Source organism: Physeter macrocephalus, unplaced genomic scaffold (assembly GCF_002837175.3).
Source record: "Physeter macrocephalus isolate SW-GA unplaced genomic scaffold, ASM283717v5 random_85, whole genome shotgun sequence".
NCBI classification, from domain to species: Eukaryota; Metazoa; Chordata; class Mammalia; order Artiodactyla; family Physeteridae; genus Physeter; species Physeter macrocephalus.
This window is the reverse complement of record NW_021145371.1, coordinates 101,689-126,772: the sequence shown is the minus strand read 5'-3', so window position 1 is coordinate 126,772 and position 25,084 is coordinate 101,689. Positions and strand designations below refer to the sequence as shown.

The 25,084-nt window shown below is 40.4% G+C and overlaps 1 protein-coding gene across 1 annotated transcript; it reads left to right on the top strand.

Moving 5' to 3' along the window:
• Window positions 1–5,947: 5,947 nt before the first annotated feature.
• On the top strand, window positions 5,948–23,292 carry WSB1 (WD repeat and SOCS box containing 1). The gene is made up of 9 exons (XM_007109208.4): window positions 5,948–6,273; window positions 13,561–13,729; window positions 14,544–14,812; window positions 16,145–16,276; window positions 17,579–17,679; window positions 19,950–20,122; window positions 20,628–20,741; window positions 21,806–21,913; window positions 22,189–23,292. The coding sequence occupies exons 1-9, from the start codon at window positions 6,234–6,236 to the stop codon at window positions 22,346–22,348; spliced, it is 1,266 nt and encodes a 421-aa protein (XP_007109270.1). The 5' UTR covers window positions 5,948–6,233; the 3' UTR covers window positions 22,349–23,292.
• The last annotated feature ends 1,792 nt before the right edge of the window (window positions 23,293–25,084 follow it).

Genomic DNA, 25,084 nt, shown 5'->3' with positions numbered 1-25,084 from the left:
AATGAAACATTTTCATTATAACAAGAGAATTCATTTCATAGAAAGGAAAAAACAAATTCAGAAAGTAAAACAATATGGAAGATTAAAAAAGAACTTAAAAAGAAATGATATGGAGGAGGGCTGGAAATCAGTCAGAAATTCCTCAGCCTAAAAGAAACGATGACCCATATGTTAGCAAGTACAGGTATCAGTTGGAAGATCTTGCATTCAAACCCATTCCACCAGGGCAAGACTGGCTGGGGCCAGCAGCTAGAGATAGCTTGTGAGCTGTCCGCAGGACTCTCTGGGTCCCCGGAGAAGGACTCAAATTCCAGCCAATGCTGGCACCCTCCAACAGAAGGGAGAAAGAAACAGCTGACTTAAAAAGTTGCCCCCAAAGTCAGGCAACTGAAGTTGAGAAGAGTACAGAAGCATTTCCCAAACAAAGAATAGAAGGGAGGACAAGAAAGAAACCCTTGCCTTTCATGCAGTCGGTAAAAGATAATTTTCTTCTCCCTCATAATCTCTACAGATGGTCATAGGCAGGAACATTCAGAAAAATGAAAATGCAAAGCTCTATCAGAGGAAGAGAAAAATGATTGATATGAGGAAAATCTCCATCACTGCATGGAATATTCCATTTTATACAGATTTCTCCTGAAGGTCCAGGACTGAGCTAAAGGACTGAGCCTGCGTGTACGTGCCCTGAGTTTGGGGGTAAGGAGAGGAGAAGGGGATGGGGTTGAGTTAGCTCAGCAACAAGGTCTGGGAATCCTACAGAACACAGAGACAGGGTCTCCACTTACCCTTTTAGATATAATACGATAATTTCCTATAGGCTGCCAGGAGCATTCTGGCTCAGACACAGATGTAGAAACATCTAGACTGGCTACACCATTTTCCACACTTTGAGCCATTCTGGGTATAGTTGTAAACTAAGATCAAATTATACATCTTTGAAAACCTGCTACTAACCTTCCGCTCATACCACACTGGCAAACACCCCACAAAAAATGTGAAATCAGGAAGAAAAGTGAAAAATAAGACAGCAGGGTAAAAGTAGGGGCATTTCTAGACACTTCATCCCCAGCAAGACTACCACAGCCAAAAGGAGTTGCCTCCAGAATATTCCTCTGAGCTCTATTATTTTTCCTGTATGTTCTACAACCATCAAGGTATCTACTACAGTTTATTAATGCACATGTTTGTGTGTATAAATTATGCTTGTCCAGCTAAATTCTGAGCAAATTCCACACTCTTCAATCCAGGATCCCAGACTTAACTCCACAAATCCCAAGATCCGAAACTCCTGCTCTAGGACCCAAGCACTGAATAACTTTGGGTGAATTCCTAGGCTTAGCCTGGGGGAGCTGTAGCAACAATAGAAAAAAGGTCCAAAAAGCAAAACAAACAGGCACACAAGCAACTTTCCTATTGCTTAAACAATGAGGCTGTTCTTAACTTTTTTTTTTTTTTTTTTTAATAAATTTATTTATTTATTTATGGCTGTGTTGGGTCTTCCGTTTCTGTGTGAGGGCTTTCTCTAGTTGCGGCGAGCGAGGGCCACTCTTCATCGCGGTGCGCGGGCCTCTCACTGTCGTGGTCTCTCTTGCTGCGGAGCACAGGCTCCAGACACACAGGCTCAGTAGTTGTGGCTCACGGGCCCAGTTGCTCTGTGGCATGTGGGATCTTCCCAGACCAGGACTCGAACCTGTGTCCCCTGCACTGGCGGGCAGATTCTCAACCACTGCGCCACCAGGGAAGCCCTTAACTTTTTTTTTTTGGTCTCAGTCAATAGTGAGTCAAAAGACTATGGCAATCTTTTTCATCTTTGAGATTTAACCACACTAGGGGACAATAAAACATTTGGGATTTTGGATGTTGGTTTGTTGTTCTGTTTTATTTTTGTTTTGTTTTGTTTTTCTGGTGGTGGTAGGCTTCAAACTCCTGTTGTACAATTATTAATGGGTTTCTTTTTTTTTTTTCTTTTTTTTGTGGTATGTGGGCCTCTCACTGTTGTGACCTCTACCGTTGCGGAGCACAGCCTCCGGACACGCAGGCTCAGCGGCCATGGCTCACGGGCCCAGCCGCTCCGCAGCATGTGGGACCTTCCCGGACCGGGGCACGAACCCATATCCCCTGCATCGGCAGGCGGACTCTCAACCACTGCGCCACCAGGGAAGCCCGGGTTTCTTTTTTTAAAGTCATGTTTGATTGTTATTTTAAGTAAATATTGCTTCCCTCTAGTTATAGGAAGGGAACACTTACTTTCTACTCTCACCAGGATATACATTCAGAAACAAGATCCTGCAAGAATCCTTCCCAATTTAAAGCTAATTTAGAGGTTTGTCTGTAACTTCAGAGACAACCCACTTGAATTGTTCTAACTTTTGGTGAATATGGAGTCTCCCAAAACAGACCACAATTTTGAATTGGATACATTCATAACATCAGGGGAATATACCTACACTGTCCATATGAGTAATGAGAGTTTAATTACAGGAGAAGCCCACCCTTCTGCACTATTAAATATTATGTATTCTGAAGAAGGAAAGGAAAAAACTCACCTCCAAATGAAGTTAAAATGACCTACAATGATGTGGTGAAAAGTTTATCTACATAGGAAAATATTATTTTATCATGAGAAAGAAAAAAAGCAAAACACAAAATTTTATGTTGTATTCTACTCCAAAATTCTAATTATCTACATATAAAATGGTTATATTTATTGTCCTTGAACAAAAGAATGTAATAATTTTTGCTTCCCCTCTCTAATGCTTATGTACTTCTCTGTCAGTATAAGAAAACGGTGTAGAAAAATACATCCTTAAGAGATATAACTACATGAAAACGCCAAATTGTGTTTTTGTTGTTGTTTGTTTCTTTTTGGCCAAGCTGCGTGGCTTGCTGGATCTTAGTTCCCCGACCAGGGATTGAATCCACACCCTCAGCAGTGAGAGCATGGAATCCTAACCACTGGACCCCCAGGGAATTCCCAATGCCAAACTGTTAATATAACATTTTGCTGAGATGTGAGAAAATGGAATAAGAGAGGATGTAAATTTTTTTTAAATTATATTTCAAGATAGTAAATGTTGGTTCAAAAATTTCATAAGAAATGATATCCATATAAAAAAATCATGACCAAATTACCCTTAGTAGATAGCCACACAGCAACAATGTTTTCTGAATAACTCAAGAATGAGATTCAAGAGAACGGGTTTTTAGTGGTTGGATCAGCTTTGTTTTGGAAGTGAATGCTTTCCAGAACTTTTACTTATGATTTTGATTATACATATACTTGATGTTATTTTTATGGCTCTTTGCCAATCCCTTACATTTTATGAGATTTTGATCTCTCACTTTTGCAGTTAGCTGGGATTATTATGTAGAAAAATAGTATCTAACACATATCTTACTCTTAGTATCTGACACTCTGTTGCCAGACCCTGTTCTAAATGTTTTTCTCATATTAACTCACTTAATTCTCAAAACTGTGAAGTGGGTAATACTACCATCTCCATTTTACAGATGAGAAGATTGAGGCATAAGGAGGTTAACAAATTTGCCCAAGGACACACAGCTAATTAAATTTTAAAAGCCTAGGAGGAAATGCACCAAGGTATTGATGGCAGTTTCTTAGGGTGTGGGGTTATAAAGGAGTGTTAAGAGAGATGATATGACAAGCTCTTGAATTAAGACAGTGGCAGCTGTTTTGGAACAGAGAAGACAGACTCCAGACCATTTAAGAGAAAATACTGGCAGGGCTTGTGGACTGATTCATGCCACATGGGGTTGGGGGAGAGTGGCCTGAGTCTAAAAACACTCCAGCTTCTGGCTTGGGTAGGGGTAGGGAATATAACAGATGGAGCAGCTTTGGGAGAGAAGACTATGTTCTCAGTTGTGACATGTCAGGCGCTACTGTAAGTATCTGAATATGTAAATCTGAAGCTCAAGCGAGAAGGCAGGTCTGGACTTGAGAGTCTTCACATAGAGCTGGTAATTAAACCCCAAAGAGAGGTTGTCATAACGCAGGGAGTGTGTGGAAGAAGAAAAACAGTTGTGGAACAAGAATAAAACTCTGGAGACTCTCAGCTTTATGGGATATGCAGGCAGTAAGACAGCCATTCGGATTCGACATTATCATAGCAAATATAAATATGAAATGCCACGTACATATTTGCTTTTGATGGTAGGGTTCATTTATGAGAGACAAGGTAGCATCGAAGTAGGGCAGGGTAGTAGACATGCTTGGGTTCAAATCTAGCACTTTATCACTTCGGAGCTCTGTAACTATCGTCAAGTTACTAACTGTTGGTAAAATATAAATGATTAATACACTGCTCATACTGCTGTGGGTATTAAATGGGTTAATCTACAAAAGCACTTATATGGCACGGTGCCTGACATGTAGCATGGACCTAATAAACAGTACATATTATCACTAATCAGTACGCAAATCATACAATTATTTTTCATTCCATTGTCATACTTTGCCAGTTGAGGAAATGGTCTGGAAGTCTGTTGACTAGCAGTAATAAACTAGAGTGGAATTAAACAATTGTACGAAAAAGTCACCAAAACAATTCACAGACACTCAAGAACTGGTATTTTCCATGAATTTGTTTGGTACAGTACATGTAAACAGAGGTAATAGCAGTTGGTTAGAAGAACTAGCAGGGACTGATAGAAATATTGGTATCTGAGCTACAAGACTGCATTAAAATTTTTCTTTTGTTCTACTATAAATATTCAACAACTAGCCCCAGTTATCTGGCACAGAGTAAGCCATAAATAAATACGTTGACTGAATGTAACAAAATGATTTTTTTTTAAAAAAAGGAGGGGGGATGATTTCTTGTACCTGGTATTAAACATCTCACCATTGGAAGAATTATCCTTATGCAAAGAAAAAGATGAAGTAGCCATGCCTAGGTGCTGTCACTTGAGATCTCTCAAAAGAGTTTGGCTATGCAACTCCTCTCCCATCAGCATCTGCTGCATATTTGAAATTCCCAGCCTGCTGTCCTCCTTTGGAACTAGGTTTAGAGTCCACGGAAGAGCCAATTAAAATGCAAATATGTCATCTGTATACGGGAACCAACTTGGCTTCTGGCAGACACTGACACGTTTATCAGCTCTGTTGTGTGAATGGTTAGCTGCCACCCAGAGGCCTAGACCTTGGGCGCAGGAAGGGCTGCTTCTCAGCAGACACGGTGGGGTCTGCCTTGGCCAGTGGCAGGGACACTGCTGACCGCCAGCCTCGCTGCAGCCCCGAGGCAGGCCCAGCTGCAGAAAGCAGCCAGGACAAAGACAGCCCCGGGAAGTCTCATGGTGGGGTGGGACGCCATCATGGCCGGGTCTCCCTGTTCCTGAATTCGGGTCACCTCGGCCCTTCCAAAAACCGGCTGGCTCTCGTCAGAACGTTCGCGGCCGGACGTGTGAGTGCATAGCGATGTTCACTGTCTTCTCATTGTTTTCATCACTGCAACCTCCAGTTCCCCAGCACATGAGGGCCGGGGAGGTGGCCAAACCGAGTTAAAACCTGAAACGTCTTTTTTGTTCTTTACAGTTCAGTCAGTTTAAATTCCATGCAATCTTTACGTTGTGAGCTAATATGTATTATACAATTCTGTGTTTGCCTTTTCAAAGGCTCTTCAACTTACAAACACCATGCTGGGCTCCCGGCCGGGAAAATGAGACAGAATTAAAACGCACAGTCGGTAAGTTCCAACCCAGCGTTTGGGGCTGGACTGGGGCTGCAGCCTCCCCTTCCTCCTCTGCCCCGGCGCTCTTCCGGCTCCCCCTTCGCGTCCCCAGGACAACGCCCCCGCGGACCCGGAGGGAAGGCGGGGCGCCGAGCCGAGGCCGTCACGTCCCGAACGTCGGGAGGCTGGCCATCGCTCTGTGACGCCACGAGGCCCCGCCCCCGCTGCCCTGCTATCCCCCGCGGCACGCGCCATTTTGTCTCCAGTGTCTCGTTTGCAGTCGGTTGTGTGGAAGGAAGCGTCTTGGTCCGTAGGCGTGAGGAAGGGAACAGAATCTATTGTCTGTGTTTGGCTCCGTAGTTTGGTCCGAGGCCTCCCGGAGCTTTCCCGGGGCAGTCGGCAGAAGCCGCCGCGACCGCCCCGCCCCTCCCCTCCGTCCCCGGGACCGGGAGGGACCCAGCCCGCGTCACGCCCCTCGGCGCTCGCCTTTCCCTTCTCTGTCGTTGCGTCCGCATCGCGCCCCCGGAATCAGACGGTGCCCCATAGATGGCCAGCTTTCCCCCGAGGGTCAACGAGAAAGAGATCGGTGAGGAATGGGACGATGGGTGAGGGTTGCTGGTGAGCGCGCGGGGGCTGCGGAGAGGCAGAGGCTCGGGAGGAAGCGTCTCTGAGTCTGAGGAAGAACAGTGAGCCGGGGCCAAGCCCTGGAGCGAAGAGAAAAGAAGCGGCCCTGCGAGTGGGTGTCGCCGAGGGTAAATGGGATCTGCATTGATGCGGCGCCTGCTGTGCGCCTGGCACGGAGGGAGGCGGTGCGCGGATATTAGAGGCAAAGAGAACCTGGGCGCCGAGTGGCGAGGGTTGTAATGATTGTGTGGCCGGAGATGGACACGCTTCCCCGGGGACCACCCTCCCACCCCCAGTTTTCTCATCGGAGGTCCGCGCAGGGCCATTCTTCCGGATTTCTTCTGGCTAAGGGGCTGGGGCGTCGAGTGGGCAGGGGAGGGCTGGGCAAGTCTCCAGGACTCTTAAAAAAGTTTCCGGTGGGGAAAAGTAAACTTGTGTGATCTGAGCTGTTATGAAAGGATGGGTCTTCGTGTATACCAACAATTATAAGGAGAAATGCAGCCGAAGAGGTGCCATCAGCCTGGAAAAAGCAGTATTTTAAAAACTGGCATGGCGTTAAGAAAGGCAGCGGCTCTGGGGAGGAGACTCAGTTATCTCTCACACAGAGGAGCAGGGAGGAGCAGGGTGGTTGGGTGGAGTGACCGGAGAAAAGCTGATCTACAGAAGAGCAGACTCTTGAAAAGTCTGTCTAGAAACTGGCTTAGTGGCCAGCCCTGCCAAGCAGAAGACAGGCCAATAGACGTTGAAGGTCCAGCGTCAGGACCTACCCACTGACTCAGTAGAAAGCACCTCACATTATTTAAATCCTCTCTCAAGGTACTATAACTGGAACAACTTTGGGGCGAGTTGCGGGTGCTGTGCATTGATTGCTATGCTTGTAAACCCTGAACTTATCAAGTGATGTTATACACCTTATTTAAATACATACAGTTTTGGGGACTTCCCTGGAGGAGCAGCGGTGAGGACTGGGCGCTTTCACTGTGGGTGCCCGGGTTGGATCCCTGGTCGGGGAACCTAAGGTCCCGCAAGCCGCGCGGCATGGACAAAAAAATATAGATAGGTAGGTAGATAGACAGTTTTTTTTTTTTTTTTTTTTTTTTTTGTGGTATGCGGGCCTCCCTCTGTTGTGGCCTCTCCCGTTTGCGGAGCACAGGCTCTGGACGCGCAGGCTCGGCAGCCATGGCTCACGGGCCCAGCCGCTCCGCGGCATGTGGGATCCTCCCAGACCGGGGCGCGAACCCGGTTCCCCTGCATCGGCAGGCGGACGCGCAACCACTGTGCCACCAGGGAAGCCCCGATAGACAGTTTTTATTTAAAAAAAAATAAAATAGATTTAGCATCTCCTCATCCCTCCCCAGAGCCCAATACTGTGTGTTAATTAAATGAAAATTGGAGGTAGCTACTGAGCAGAGAGCCTTTGCATTTTCTTGTTCTTGAACTAAACGTGTGCCTTTATTGAATTCTTGGAGGAGGTTTTCTAGAGAAGGGGAGAAGCTGAAGTATCCAAAAGGCCCTGTATCCTGTATGTGGGTGAATTTTTATACCTAGAGACAGCTATCTTAGAGTTCTGGACTTTTGTTCTCTTAGAGATAAGGTTGAATGGCAGGTTAGGAGGGGACTTTAACCCTGGTTTTAATGACTATTTTAAACATACAGAGAAAACAAAATTCATGTCCAATTTTTATTTTAACTGTGGAACATAGAACTCAAAAGTTCTTATGCTCAATTCAGTGCTATTTTTTTTTTCCTACTCACAGCAGTATTGCAGATGAGTAATCTGCCTTTCATTTATCTGTATTTTATTTCATCTTGATGAATCATTTTGAACACTTTCCAATCCTGTCTTCTAAGGGATGAATAGAGGTTCTTAGCATACCTGCATAAGGTAGAACCATGCACTAAATAGCTATTTTAATTAAAAAAATTTTTTTTGCATATTTGTCTCAGTGTTATTTCCTGGATATAATATAAAGTTACTATATAACTATATACAGTTACTATATAGTATAAAGTTGCTATATTTAAAAGAACTTTGGCCTTTTGTAAGTTTTTTTTTAAACCCCAGGTTTTTGTTTCTTTGTTTCTTTTTTTTAAATATCATTTGAATACAAAGTTAAACACTAATACCTCTGCCTTGCTTTGTATCTATCAGTAAGGACTAACATTTTTTCTTGGGTATTAATGATAGCTGTTTGGTTTTTCAAGTAAGTACTGAAAGAGGAGGCAAGATTCCATGAATGATTAAAGAAGTCTCTGTGACAGGGAGTTACTGCCTAGAGCTACTGCCCTCTTTCACAAGGTTCTGCCACAGATCCTCCCTTTCTAGTTATGAAATTGCAGGGAGGAATGTGAAGAAGGAGCTGAATCTGGTTTGCTTGGTTGAGCAGTGACTCAGATGATGTGTTACTACTGTGCGGATATTAATAATGTGGTGTTGTATCTAATGGCCAAGTTCCCATGGCAGGCAGCTTTTCCCTTATACAAGATCATTAAATCATAGTATCTTAGGATACTAACATTCAACAGTTACAGGTAGTATATAAAGGTTTAATTAAAATTTTTTCTTCATTGTAAACCTCGTGCTAGTTTATAATAGTGTACCAGTAAGTATTTAAATGAGTGTTTAAATTATTTGATTATAATGCAGTGATCATTTTATGTGCCTGTTAGCAAGCAAAGAAACACAAGGTAATTATTAGTTCAGTACTTATTTGTATTTATTTGGCAGTATTTTTTTTAGGGTGGCCCTATTTCTTGAAATATATATATATATATTCGAGAGTAGATTAGCTTATTATTTCGTGGTCTTTGTTATCTGAACCAGTTTTTTAGTTAATTTATTATCACCCTTTACACAAGCGGAGTTTTGTGATTGTGGTCAAGGTGAAAGAAGAAAAATACAGAGTGATCCTAGAATACAGATTTTAAAAAATGAGTCTTCTGTAGGAAAGTTAGTCTTGCTTATGCTTGCTAAAGGAGAAATGAGTTCTAGTCTAATTTACCAGATGTTTTTGAAGTTGAATGCAAGGGCCAGTCCTCTATTTTTTGAGATGGAAGTTATATAAATATACTCATCTAGTTTAATCAGGGGCTTTCTCTTTTTAAGATAATGCTTGCATTTTTCAGTTGAATTTTAAAACTTGCTTCCCTTATTTGTGAACTTTGATTTTCTTTTTCTCCTAAAATTTGTGGATTTTAAAAGATAGATGTGGTTATAGAAACCCATGTTTAAAAAAAAAAAGATTTAGGCATTGGTTGCAAATTCAGGGACCAGGCACATAAATGAAAGACTGTGGGCTTGGAGGAATATAGGGGACATGGAGCAGCAAGCCCTTTCAAAAATCATTTGTATGTGAGTGTTTTGGTTTTTGTTTTGTTTTTTTTGGCCGCGCCGTGCGGCTCGTGGGATTCTAGTTCCTCAACCAGGGATTGAACCCGGGGCCTCGGCAGTGAAAGCCCAGAATCCCAGAATCCTAACCACTAGGCTACCAAGGAACTCCCTCATTTGTATATTTTAAAAATCATTCTACAGGCATAAGAGTGTCACCGGTTTGTGAATTTTGTATTAAAGTCATGTGATACAAGTGGGGCAGGGGTAGGTGGGGGGTTCTGCTTTGATTAAACCACACTTGAAGTGTTGTGTTTGGTTGAAAAAGTTCCACTTTTTTGAGGGCCATTACTAACTGGAGTTTATCCAGAAAAGTATGAAGGTGTAGGTGGAGAATGCACTTGAAACCATGTAATCTAAGGGACGATTGAAAACTCACCAGATTTTATCCTGGTGAAAAGATTTAGTTGCTGATGTCATGGCCGTCTTCTATTTATGAATGTCATGTGAGAGCAGGATCAGGCTTATTCTTTTAGATCATACCCAGTACTGAGTGGGTACAGTGTCACGGAGGAAGATTTTGAGTCATCAAAAGGAAATTTTCTGATAATTTCAGCTGTGCCAAAATAGATGCATATTTATATTTATGAATATCATAGGAAAACAGACTTCAGTTTTGCTTTGTTTTACTTTTTAAACCATAATCTCATTGTTAATGTATCAAAGAACTGGGCAAGGAAATATTTATTTATTTATTATTGTTTTTAATATTTATTTATTTTTATTTTATTTATTTGATTACACCAGGTCTTAGTTGCAGCAGGCAGGCTCCTTAGTTGCGGCTCGCCAGCTCCTTAGTTGTGGCATGCGAACTCTGAGTTGCAGCATGCATGTGGGATCTAGTTCCCTGACCAAGGATCGAACCCAGGCCCCCTGCATTGGGAGCACAGAGTCTTATCCACTGTGCCACCAGGGAAGTCCCAAGGAAATATTTAAATCGCTTAAGAATGGGAGCTTATACATGTGCTTTCATGTTCGTCCAATAAATATTTTCTGAGCCCCTGTCACATGCCAGGTGCTACACTCCCTGTTGGTGGAGCACACGTGGAGACTGGAAGTGTCACTGAATGAATACATTTTTTGGGTTTGTGTATATATATCCGCTCTTGCAGTAGGAGTATATGTGGTTCTCATTTGAACTGCAGTACGTAGAATATATTGAAGTTTAGTTGTTGGAAACTTTAAGCCCAAAACATAAAAATAGACCATAGAGTTGAACACGCAACAGATCACAAAATAGATAATAGGGAAACTAAACTGAAGGTGACTTATAACTAAAGAGGAAGAGTAGCAAAATTTGAAATCAAGACAGACCCAAGACAGCAGTGGTGATAGACTGATTAAGATCCTTTCCCTGGTAGCGCAGTGGTTAAGAATCCACCTGCCAATGCAAGGGACACCGGTTCGAGCCCTGGTCCTGGAAGATCCCACATGCCGCGGAGAAACTAAGCCCGTGAGCCACAGCTACCAAGTCTGTGCTCTAGGGCCGACTCTAGGGCCCGCGAGCCACAACTACTGAAGCGCGCGCGCCTAGAGCCTGTGCTCTGCAACAAGAGAAGCCACCACAAGGAGAAGCCCGCGCACTGCATCGAAGAGTAGCCCCTGCTTGCCGCAACTAGAGAAAGCCCATGCTCAGCAATGAAGACCCAACGCAGCCACAAAAAAAACCCAAAAAATATCCTTTTCCAGTATTGAGGAAATCGCAGCTACGTTTGCATTTGCACATGTACAATAGGAACTTGTTGATTATCCTTGTTAAAGGCAGACGAAAAATTCTCTGTACACTCTAATATGCCAGTTTAATTTTTAAATTTTATTTTAAAAGTAAATTTTTTTTTTTTTTTTTTTTTTTTTTTTTGCGGTACGCGGGCCTCTCACTGTTGTGGCCTCTCTCGTTGCGGAGCACAGGCTCCAGACTCGCAGGCTCAGCGGCCATGGCTCACGGGCCCAGCCGCTCCGCGGCATGTGGGATCTTCCCGGACCGGGGCACGAACCCATGTCCCCCGCATCGGCAGGCGGACTCTCAACCACTGCGCCACCAGGGAAGCCCTATTTATTATTTTTGGCTGCTATTCTTTGTCGCGGTGTGCGGACTTCTTCATTGCGGTGGCTTCTGTTGTTGCGGAGCACAGGCTCTAGGCACGCAGGCTTCAGTAGCTGTGGCTCGCAGGCTCTAGAGTGTAGGCTCAGTAGTTGTGGCATGCGGGTTCAGTAGTTGTGGCTCGCGGGCTTAGTTGCTCCACGGCATGTGGGATCTTCCCAGGCCAGGGCTTGAACCTGTGTCCCCTGCATTGGCAGGCGGATTCCTAACCACTGCATCACCAGGGAAGTCCCAAATATGCCAGTTTTAGTTATGAATGCTAAATTTAAGTTCTGGTAACTAAATTTAAAATATATGAACTTGTTCTTTTTTTTTGTCCCAAAAACCAAAAGAATTACTTCCATTTTGGAGTCAGTTTGTGGCCCATTAGGAAGATGCTTGAGGACCACTATTTGAGAATCACAAATAACAATGCATTTTATTTATTTGGTGGCACCCAGCAGCATGCGGGATGTTAGTTCCCCCACCGGCAATCGAACCCGTGCCCCCTGCAGTGGAAGCACAGAGTCATAACCACTGGACCGCCAGGGAAGTCCCAAATACAGTGCATTTTAAAACACTGGTTGGGGAGGCTGGACTAAGTAACCTTTAAGTTCCTTCTAGGTCTGAGGATTTTGTGGGTTTTGTGACTTGAAAAAGATAAGAATATTCACGTTTGACTTCATATTTTGACTAGACCATTATATAGTGCTTCCTTTTTTTTTTTTTTTTAATTTAATTTATCTTCTGCTGTATTGGGTCTTGGTTGCTGCTCACAGGCTTTCTCTAGTTGCGGCCAGCGGGGGCTACTCTTCGTTGGAGTGCGCAAGCTTCTAATTGCGATGGCCTCTCCTGTTGCGGAGCACAGGCTCTAGGTGCGCAGGCTTCAGCAGTGTGGCACATGGGCTCAGTAGCCGTGGCTCGCGGGCTCTAGAGCACAGGCTCAGTAGTTGTGGTGCATGGGCTAAGTTGCTCCGCTGCATGTGGGAATCTTCCTGGACCAGGGATCGAACCCCTGTCCCCCCCATGGCAGGCGGATTGTTAACCACTGCCACCAGGGAAGCCCCTATAGTGCTTCCTTTGAGTAATGATATAAAACTTTATTTTATAGTGGTTTATGGTTTTTGAAAGCTACAAACTTTTTGGAAGATACTTTTCCTGCAGAGTAACTTCAGTTTCTTGCATTTTATTTATTTATTTATTTATTTGCGGTACGCGGGCCTCGCACTGTTGTGGCCTCTCCCGTTGCGGAGCACAGGCTCCGGACGCGCAGGCTCAGCGGCCATGGCTCACGGGCCCAGCCGCTCCGCGGCATGTGGGATCTTCCCGGACCGGGGCACGAACCCGTGTCCCCTGCATCGGCAGGCGGACTCTCAACCACTGTGCCACCAGGGAAGCCCATCTTGCATTTTAAATGTTAGTAATTTGAGGAAAACATAAGGCAGTGCAAAAGTCAGGACTTCAGTAATTGCTAGCCCTGATTGATCATTACATTATTGTTATTTGACCAGTTTTTTTTTTTAACTTTCTTAAAAAGCTCTTGATTTGGGAAATTTTAGGAAAATCACTTTATCAAAACTTAAAGATGTTTATTCTCATTACGGGGTCTTCACACCACACATCACCCCTCAAAGGGTAGAATGCAGAACTCATTGTACCTTGTCTACATAGAAAAAGGAAAAACTCAGTGGAGCTGAGTGGATCCCAAAGTAATATGGATGCAGTCTCAAATTCATTGTTGGTTATATGTGATATCCTATATATATATTTTTTCCTTTTAGTGAGATCACGTACTATAGGTGAACTTTTAGCTCCTGCGGCTCCTTTTGACAAGAAATGTGGTCGTGAAAATTGGACTGTTGCTTTTGCTCCAGATGGTTCATACTTTGCTTGGTCACAAGGACATCGTGCAGTAAAGCTTGTTCCGTGGTCCCAGTGCCTTAAGAACTTGTAAGATTGTTTACTTTTTTGTATCTATCTGTTTGTAGAATTTATTTTTTTCTCTGTGTGGAATAATAAGATTATTTTGATATTTAAGTTTTTTCCTTTGGAGACTGTTGTAAATGCATTTTACTCACAAGCTGAATATATTTGTTGGAAAATTTGTGGGAAGAATTGTCTGGCCTTATATATTATAGAATACTTTCTCAGACACATTTTTCTTTTCCATATATCAAAAGGCAGGTTAATTGTGCCTTGGTAGTGCAATTTCTAAAATGTATCTACTAAATTTAATCTTTCCCTGCTTTTTGTGTTTAGTTCACCTTTATGGTTTTCGTCATTAATGTCCTTATTACGTATTACTTTGGGTCTAGAACGTATGGGAAACTACTGATTATTATGGGGTTTAAGATAGTTTTCTGGTGTCAGCTGCACAATATCTTAATGTTCTCAGAATTTTTTTTGTGTTTTGCTTGTTTATACTTTTGCGTTAATTAAAGGAGTCCTAATTGAGATAGGATTTCTATATCCATGAGGATATATTAAAACAAATTTGAAAATTTGAAATGAATAAATTATAAATTGCTTTATTGTTGAACTTTTTCTCAGACACTGAGGATTTCTTTTAGTCTGAATTTATTTGGTCATGCCCATGTAGCTTGTAGCAACTTTTCCTCTTCCCATCTATAAGGATTCTGTTGTTATTCAGTATCACTATAATAATATTGAAGTTATTTTAACAAACACTTATCATTATTTAGTATTCACACGAGTCCAGAGTAAATAATAACTAGATTTCAATCTGACCTTTTTTTCTACCCAGTCTCTTGCATGGCACCAAGAATATCACCAATTCAAGCAGTTTAAGATTGTCAAGACAAAACAGTGATGGTGGTCAAAAAAATAAGCCTCGTGAACATATTATAGACTGTGGCGATATAGTCTGGAGTCTTGCTTTTGGATCTTCCGTTCCAGAAAAACAGAGTCGCTGTGTAAACATAGAATGGCATCGATTCAGATTTGGACAAGATCAGCTACTCCTTGCCACAGGGTTAAACAATGGGCGTATCAAAATATGGGATGTATATACAGGTATGGAGTCATAGTTTTGAAAGCAAACCTAATTATCTTATGATGCAAGCAAACCTAATTATCTTATGATGCAAGCATAGCTCATAGGCACTGGAAGAATACATAATTTGAGGATTTTAACTCACAGAGAAGCAAGAATTGATGCTATGAATGTATCTTTATATTTGGCCTAAATAGCATCTTCAGCTCATAGTTTTAATTTAGGAAAATAGAGTTCATATTGCTTGATCACTCTTCAGAGAATATGATAGTAGGAAGGGCACGTCTAAGGAATGTTTAGTTAATTATCACTTATAAACTGGTAATTTAGTTTATGACTCAAATTGCAAGGTGTTTTCTTATATACTTTTTCAATGATTGATAGCTTAGAGGCTTTCAAGGTAAATCTGGTTTTCAACAATCATTATCTAACCTCTGGAAAGTTTTAATGACATTTTATCTAAAGTTTAACCAGATAGGTTGAGAAGTTAAATTCTTTGGGCAGTTAAAAGTAAATGTGTTGTGGGAATTCGCTGGCGGTCCAGTGGTTAGGACTGCAGGGGACATGGGTTCAATCCCCGGTCAGGAAACTATAAGATCCCGCAAGCCATGCAGCACGGCCAAAATAAAATAAAATAAATTTTAAAAAAGTAAATGTGTTGTTCACTACCTAAAATAGTTTCTGGCTGATTGTATGTACTTCAAAATTTAAAAGATTTTTTTAAATGAGCATTAAAACTATGTACATTAGAATACAGCAAGTGATACTAACACTGAGTGGGGATAATAAGTCAGTAAATTTGATTGAATTCTGGGAAAACATTTAAGGTAAGCACATTGCTTTTCATAGAAAAATAAAACTATAATAGATGAATAAAGTACCTTTTTTTATTGAGATTATGTTTAAAAATTTAGGCTGTTATAGGATAACGTGTATCTTTGGGGGAGTTTGACAGTCCATTCGTAGTCTAGGCCAAGTAAAAGAAAAGGAAAATTTTGATTTTGTATTTTAAAATCATACTCTACAAAGATTTTTAAATGATGTAGATTTTCTTGATATTAAATTGACTTGATCCAGGAGTTTGTTCACATTTCAGGAATTCCCTTTTAATTTTTCTAATTTAGGCTTTGGTATCTTGGAAATAATCCATTTTAAAACAATGTAAATAGTGAATCTTTAAAGATAATAGTAAAGGCACTAGTAAATAAGACATTTTACACTTGGTAAACTAAGGAGGTACCCAGATATTTCTATTCTTTTTTTTTTAATGGTGATCTCAACCCTATTTTTTTAATGTGGAAGCTGATTAAAATTATTAACATTGTCTCTTTCCCACCTTCCACTGCATTTAGGAAAACTCCTCCTTAACTTGGTAGATCATACCGAAGTGGTCAGAGATTTAACTTTTGCTCCAGATGGGAGCTTGATCCTGGTGTCAGCTTCAAGAGACAAAACTCTGAGAGTGTGGGACCTGAAAGATGATGGTATGTCTTTCTTTCTAGACTGTGGAAAAGAATTAGTTTCTGGATATTACTACTGAGAGGTATTACGAACACTTGGGGCATCTGACATTAAAAGTGACATGATCAAAGTTTCCTTTTCTCTGCTTAGTCCTTTGGTCCCTTTCCCTGTACAGATCAAACAAAACCATAAACGTGACCCAGAATAGAAGCCAGCAGTTACTCTAAGTAAACAATCTGATATGACTCAGAAACTAACTACACATATCTGTATCAACTATTTGAGGACAAAATCTGGATCAGTCTTAGGGTTTTATTTGAACTGGTCTGTGTTTTATTTCCTTTATATTGGGGAGGATTATTAATTTCCTTCATTTGCTTAGTGAAAATTTAAGTAGATCTTGACCTAACAAAAGATATAACTTAGTAATTAATAAAATGTAAATTCAAACATGATTTATACACAAGAATTTATAGGATGTAAATACTAATCATAATAATAAGTTGGATAGTTTAAGAATTATAAAAAGTAAGAGATTTGTCCTCCAATATAGTAAAAGGAATATCAGTGTCAAGTTTTAGCTTTTTCGGAAACATTGATAATTGTGATCCTTTTACAAAGTTTTAGAGAGTCTACCCCTGAGATGAGCATCTCTTCCCCCTTCTTAGCCTCTGATGAAAGAATTTACAGTTTTAACTAAAACCATATATTTAATTAAGATCTGCTAGTGCTCTACCAGCCTCAAGCTGGAAGTTGACGGGCTTGTTTGGGGAAATATAGCTTAAACTGAATGTAGTAGAAAACAAACCCCTCAGATTTGGAGACTTGTTTCAGCTTATGGGTAATAACCATTGCCTGATAGAATTATACACTAATACTATTACCAAACTATGTGGCACCTCTTCTGCATTTATCAGTTCTCTGATTGCTCAGCTATTGAGGGGTGAAGGGATCCCAATAGTTAAAACATTTGAAAATTAAATTTTATTTTCTTTCGCATATCATATGGAACTTGCTCTGTCAACACACTTTCAGTTGTAAGTCAGCCGACCTTTTCTTAAAGGGCCAGATGGTGAATATTTTACACCTGTGGACCATGCTATCTCTGCAGTAGTTACTCCACTCTACTGTCACAACAATGGGCATGCTTGTGTTCCAGTAAAACTTAGGTACAAAAATAAGCAACTGTTGTATATTGCCAACCCCTGTAATAGATTAATCACTGCCTCCGTAGAAGTTTGTGATTCTGTGATTCTGCCATTTTTGAAATGCTGCTTATTTGAAGTAGATTCTAGGGTTAACCCAGGTATTTTCCTTTTGTTCAGGAAACATGATGAAAGTATTGAGGGGCCATCAGAACTGGGTGTACAGCTGTGCATTCTCTCCTGACTCTTCTATGCTGTGTTCAGTGGGAGCCAGTAAAGCAGTATGTGTCAAAGTTCTTGTATACTTACTGTGAATTGGATTATAATAATGTGTGCATAATCATTTTAAATCTAAGTAACCTATTAAGTCTGTGCTCGGTGTCTTGAATATCTTAAATGTGTTATTTCATGATGGGGGAGAATTTGCATGAGGGAAATTAAATAAGTATAGTTATTGATTGTAAAGTGAGAAATTGGATTGTTTTAGTTAGAGATGATATTCATAAAATGAGGGGTATGTCAATTTTATTTTTTCTAAGATCTAGGAGAGTTTATGTGCTATAGAAGAGATCTAGTCCAAATGTTAAGACATTCCCTTGCTAATTATTTTCTTCTCTGCTGTTCTATTTTTTTTTTTTTTGGTCCAGTTTGCTGTTTAAAAAGTTTTAAGTCCCAGCTGGTCCTGGACATTTAACTGAAAAAAAGTAACTTAAAAATCTAATAAGAATAAAAATAACAATCATGTATGTCCTGGAGTAAATTTCATCTAGATTTGATACAATCTGTCTTGCATAGCATATCTGTAGACAGATTAATGATAAAGTGACTCTTAAGAGGGTTATGCTTATTGATGAACCCTCCTTTAGTTAGTTGTCTACCAGCTCTGAGTTAGTATAGTTAAAGAGATCTTATTAGCTTCAGGTGTTTATGAAAATGATTGAAGTCCAAATACATGTGATGATCACAATACACTTTGAATTAATGGGGGGTGGGAGGCTGGTTAAAATGCATTTTATTTAGCCAAGAAGTATGTTAAAATGATAGTTGCAAATGTTGGCAGTTTAGAAAAAAATATTCAGTTCTTTAAAAATCATAAGAAGAGCAAAGCTAGATGTTGACATTGCTATTTTAGGCTGTGTGTTTTCCATATGCTTCTTGCTTTCCCTGTCACAGGTGGTGGCAGCAATATTGGTGTGATTGAGGTTATGCTGGCACCACTCGCACACAGGCGCACAATGGTGTTAGCTGGGCAGAAAGAGTGGCATCTCTGGCTACCGGGCTGGGGGCGACCTTTACCATAGGATGAAGTAACCTTGCATTCGGCTGCAAGGTGTACTGTACGTACACAGGTGCTGGTCGATGTCCACTTTCTGCTTTTCTTTCTTTCTTTTTTTCTTTTTAAAAATAATTTTCCCCACAGTGAAACCAACTGACTCCTCCGATGTAATTGATCTTCCAGTCTGGTGGAATTGGGAGTCTAACATGTGAAACCAATTTAATGTAATGTAGTTGGCTTTCAAATGGTTTCTCTGTGCTATTTTTTGGAATTCTTTGAGATACTAGAGATACCTTAAGTCTTTGATCCAATTTAAAATTTGTATTTATTTTTCTTTGGAAATAATATATTGTGTCTGTGCAGAAAAACGTAGCAAAAAGGATTGCTTTACTCCAAGAGGAGGAGAGTTTGTCTTATTAGGATTGTAATAAACCTCCAAGCTCACGTTTAATATAACAGATTGAAGTAAACATTAGAATCCTGTTTAGAGCTATTCTGCACAGTATAACTACTGATCTTTAGAATCTAAAACTATGTGTGAACTTGTACTAAAGTAATTTAAATGTTTTCTACTTAAAATGACTAATGATTGTGGTTGGTTTGGGAAAAATAAGATTGGCAAATCTTGATTCACAGAAATGTTGTTAATTGTATTATTTTCGTAAATTAGCATTTTCATTTTGTAATGTGGTTTAACATCCTTGTTGTTTGCCAAAGAAATTTCATTTGGCTGTGAAAAATTCTCTTTGCTTGCAGTATCTGTTTCTCTTCCTAGGCTCACGTTGGTGACCCAAGCCTATTGTAAACAAGTGATTATCTCAAAGGGAGATGCCAATGGAGTAACAATTTGTTAACCTTATATTTTCTGTCTGTATATTTTTTAAAAATTTGGTAGTTTCTGGAAAAAAAAAAGAAGGGGGTTTGTAGTACTTAACCCTATTTATTTCTGTATATTTTAGTTAATTAGTTTTTGGAATAAATGGATGTCAGTATAACTTTGTGGTTAAATTGCATTGCCTTTTTTGTGTTTAGGCTTATTTTTAAATTAACATTTAACAGAAACATTTGAAATAGAATTTGCATGTTTATTTTAATTAACTTAAAAACTGATTTTAATCTTTGACTATGACACTGAGCATATTCTTTCATAATTATTCATAATTTATAATGTTTAATTTAATGTAATCTTAATTAAATTTAGCAGTTTTAGTTTAAGATGTGCCATTTTGTCCTCTGCATGTCTGAATGAAGCTATAACATTTGCCTTTTTTGCAGGTTTTCCTTTGGAATATGGATAAATATACCATGATACGGAAACTAGAAGGACATCACCATGATGTTGTAGCTTGTGACTTTTCTCCTGATGGAGCATTACTGGCTACGGCATCTTATGATACTCGAGTTTATATGTGGGATCCACACACTGGAGACATTCTGATGGAATTTGGGTGGGTACAGCATGAATTATTTTAGTCTGTAATTCATCTCTACTATCAGTATAGCTTTTAAGAAGTCATGGGGATGATTAGAATCATTAACATGTGAAATCTAAAATTACAGTCTGTCATAATTTAAAATTTCGGTATCATTTAGGCCCTTTAATAATGCGTCTAAATTCTACAAATAAATTTGACTCTCTTGATACAGGTCTTGTTATCGTTACTTAACAGTACATGACTGTAGAAGTGGTAATTATATTTAGAGTTTCGTGTTGGGGAAACATAGTTAAAACTAAAGTTGGACATAGTCTTAAACCACTCTGTAAGAAGGAGATTAGTAATTAGGTTAAATCGCTTCATTTAAAGTAGATAGACTAGCTCTGCTCAGTCTTCTCAGTTGTGTTTGTTAAGGCCACTTTAAACATTATTCCAAAGACTGATGTACTTTGTACCTGGGTAGTTTTGCTTCTTGAAGTGACCTTCATTTCCAATGAAAACATGTCTTTGACCTCAGGCACCTGTTTCCCCCACCCACTCCAATATTTGCTGGAGGAGCAAATGACCGATGGGTACGATCTGTCTCGTTTAGTCATGACGGACTGCATGTTGCAAGCCTTGCTGATGATAAGTAAGTGTGTGAATTACAGCTTGACCTATTTATTATTGTAAAGATTTCCTTTCATTCTTCTACTTAATAAAAAACATTCTTAAGGATGAAAAATATGGCCTTTCTGCAGTTTGGGTTTTAATGGCCCTTTTTCTAGACAAGACCTTGGGAGATGTTGATGTGTCTTAAAGAACATTGGCCTGAACAGTATTTATGTAAACTAAAGATAATGCGTGCCTTTCCCTGTGTTCTTTGTTTGTTAACTGGTTCAGGCAAACTGGGTGCATTTTTAATTAGCATTTTAGCTCAGCTGACAGATTTTCTTAGTAATATCTTATAAAGGTTGGAACAGAAGGACATTTTCAAAGTGAAATAAATGATTAAAACAGAGTCATTTGTATCCACTGAAACTGAGACTATAAAGATGAAATGTCACATGAGTGAGATGTGCTGCTTATTGGTAAGGAGAAACTAGATGTAGCCATTCCATTTTCTCATACTTTTATCCATGTGCGTGGATATAGCATTAAGCAATTTGGTCACATCAGTTCAGAAAGTGGCTCATTACCATCTTTTTAGAATGTTAGCAAACCTATGGGGAGAGTTCTTTATTTGCCAGCAGTCATTGTTTTCTTGTTTGTTCAGCTAGTTTCTGACTATCAGTTGTCTGCTATTCCTAGACACACTCTACCTAGATGAAAAGTTTCATAAACTTCTTGAAAAGAGTCAAACAGATCAGATACTGATTATATTTTAAGTGTAAGGAAGTAAGGAGAAAGTTTCTGGTTGTGGGCATTACAGATCAGAACACTGGGAAGTGAAGGCAGCCATGCTTTATAGTCTCTCAGTGTGAATTAATCCAAATTACCAATTGGTATAAACTATAAAATCTTTTATAAAGCAAGTTCTGGTCATTGCTGCAGTGATTGTGTGTGTGTGTGTGTGTGTGTGTGTGTGTGTGTGTGTGTGTGTGTGTGTGTATTTTGTGACTCAGCACAGAGTGGCATTTTTTTCTGAATTTTAAAAGTTGCTTTTACCTTAAATTTCCTACTAATCAATCACTGGACGATTTATTTCCTTTCCAGAATGGTGAGGTTCTGGAGAATTGATGAGGATTATCCAGTGCAAGTTGCACCTTTGAGCAATGGTCTTTGCTGTGCCTTTTCTACTGATGGCAGTGTTTTAGCTGCTGGGTAAGTGATTTTTCTGTTTCCTTTTAAGAGGCAATTTAAGGTGGCTTTTAGTCAAAGCAGCCTGTATTTTATTGTCAGTAAATCTTCCATAAGGGCTCTATATAATTTTATTACTTTGTCATAGAGGGAGATCACTGGGCAGGTCTCCTTAATTAGGTTTTAATGTGCAGTTTGTGGCTCTAATTCACAGCCTCGGTGGTAGTTGTTTGAGCTGTGGGATGATGAAATACATGGATTTGTGTGACTGAGCTTGTGATTTGTTTGTTTCTGTTTAGGACACATGATGGAAGTGTGTATTTTTGGGCCACTCCAAGGCAAGTCCCTAGCCTTCAACATTTATGTCGCATGTCAATCCGGAGAGTGATGCCCACCCAAGAAGTCCAGGAGCTGCCAATTCCTTCCAAAGTTTTAGAGTTCCTCTCCTACCGTGTTTAGAGGATGCTGTCTTCCCTAGTATTAGGGACTGACAACACACTTTACACAAACCTCAAGCTTTACCGACTTCAAGGTTTAGGAGATTTATTTAATTTGATACATTCTTGTATTGCATTTTGATCAGTTGAGCTTTTAAAATATTATTTATAGACCTTAGGAGAAATATTTCTGAACATATCAAATGTAAATTTTTTTCTAAAATGTAACTGAAAACATATACATACATGTATATATTTCAATATAAGCTGCTGTGTGTTGAATGGACCCTTTTGCTTTTCTAATTTTTAGTTCCAACATGTATATATTGCTTCAGTAGAGCCACATTATGTATCTTTGCTGTAAAGTGGAAGGAATTTTTTTATTCTGGGACAATGAGTTAGATGGTAAATACTGACTTAAGAAAGCTGAATGTCTCATAACAAAATGTGTATTTGGTTGGGGGGTGGTCAGACAACTGACCTTCAAGTAAAACAGCTTTTGTCTAGGGAAGGATTTTGTTTTCCTTAGGAGTGGCATCTGAGAGGTAGAATTTGAATGTGACATTATTAAATGAAAAATAGCCAGGATATAACCAGGAAAAAAGGGTGTCTTTTTTTTTTTTCCCCTAACTACTGCTGTGGGCCTTAATTTTGGAAAGCAGCTTGCTACTTTAACCCCTGTGGTATAAAGTATTATAATAAATTTTAGTCAATTTGAAAAATCCATCTACTGCATTATTGCTAAATATTTTGTTGTTTGTACTAAGGGACAATTGTTTTAAGACCGTGGTGGGTTTTTTTGCTTTTTGTTTATTTTTTACACATATCCTATGTTTCTGCAGGGGATAATATTGGTGACTTGCCAAAGAGAAGCAATATAACTAGTATATCTGCTTTTGCCTTCTGTTATTTATCTTACCTGCAGATATTAAGAATGTATGCATTATGTAAAATGCTTGATTATATATTTTTGTTGTTTTTTAATTAAACACTTTTAAAAATAAAACCACTATCGGAGTTTTGATATTTAAAAAATGCTGTAATAGTGCCTCTCCTCCATGAGTGGTGTTTAGCTTTATTTTCTGCACAGTGTCAGGTATGCGGTAAGCATTCAGCATGTGTTACTACCATTTGTTGAGCATTGGCTGTGTGCTCATTGCTATTCTTGGTGCTTCCCAATGATTCTGAAGTATTATTATCCCCTTTTTATAGCTATGGAGGTTCAGAGAGACCAACTCACTCCCCAAGGTCATACAGCTAAGAAATGAGATCCAGGATTTATTTATTCTATTTTAATAAATTTATTTATTTTATTTATTTTTGGCCGGGTTGGGTCTTGGTTGCTGCGCGCAGGCTTTCTCTAGCTGTGGAGGGCAGGGGCTACTCTTTGTTGCGGTGCGCGGGCTTCTCATTGCTGTGGCTTCTCTTGTTGCAGAGCACAGGCCCTAGACACGCAGGCTTCAGTAGTTGCAGCACGCGGGCTCAGTAGTTGTGGCTCACAGGCTCTAGAGCACAGGCTCAGTAGTTGTGGTGCACGGGCTTAGTTGCTCCGCGGCATGTGGGATCTTCCCGCACCAGGGCTCGCACCAGGGCTCGAACCCAAATTGGCAGCGGATTCTTAACCACTGCGCCACCAGGGAAGCCCAACATCCAGGATTTAAATTCCAGTTACTCTGCCTCCAGAGCCCTGTCTCTCTCCAAACTGGCCATGAACAGATGCTAGACTTTAGGGAAGGCACCCACTCAGTCAACCTCAGACTCCTAAGTTAGTCCCTGCCTGTGCTGCCAACCCCCTGGGGTTAGCACGGAGGTCAGGCTTAATCTCTCCCAACACACTCCTCCTTTCCCTGGATCATGGAAAAAATGAACTAGAAGGAATGACTCCAAATAAAATTTGGTGACTGAAACCCACGCAGACAAGAAAAATGATTGTGGAGCCCTGTGCTTTGCCCTGTGCTTTGCCCACTGCCTGGGGAAATTACACTGGACGTTGGTTAGGTTTGCTCCCCACACTGTTCTCCTTATGAACTTATCTCAAACAAATCATTTTTATTGCCCATGGGAACAGTCCAACTCAGGCCAAAGCAGGAAGCAGTAAAGCAGTCACTAAAGGTGAGAAAGTCAGCTGACCTTGGGACTTCCCTGGTGGCGCAGTGGTTAAGAATCCACCTGCCAATGCAAGGACATGGGTTCGAGCCCTGGTCCGGGAAGATCCCACATGCCGTGGAGCAACTAAGCCCATGCACCACAACTACTGAGCCTGAGCTCTAGAGCCTGCGTGCCACAACTACTGAAGCCCAAGTGCCTAGAGCCCATGCTCCACAACAAAAGAAGCCGCTGCAATGAGAAGCCCGTGCACTGCAACGAAGAGTAGCCCCCACTCGCCGCAACTAGAGAAAGCCCGCGTGCAGCAACGAAGACCCAACGCAGCCAAAAATTAAAATAATAAATAAATAAATTTCTATATATATAAAAAAAGTCAGCTGACCTTAAAACTACTGGCTTTAAAGATCAACACCAGGTCAGGTTACAAATTACCACATCCAGGGGAAACCTGAGCCCCTCGCACCAGCTGTGTGCACAAGGTTAGACACGCTTGCCTGGAGCTGACCCATTGGGAATACCAGCCACGAGGGTGGCATTGGGCCATGTGGAAGAGTTATCCAGCTCAACTGACACAGATGTGATGGAAGGAGCAGCGACAGTTCACAGCCAGGGAGGGCCCAAGTCAGGAACAAAGGATCAGATCATTCTTACC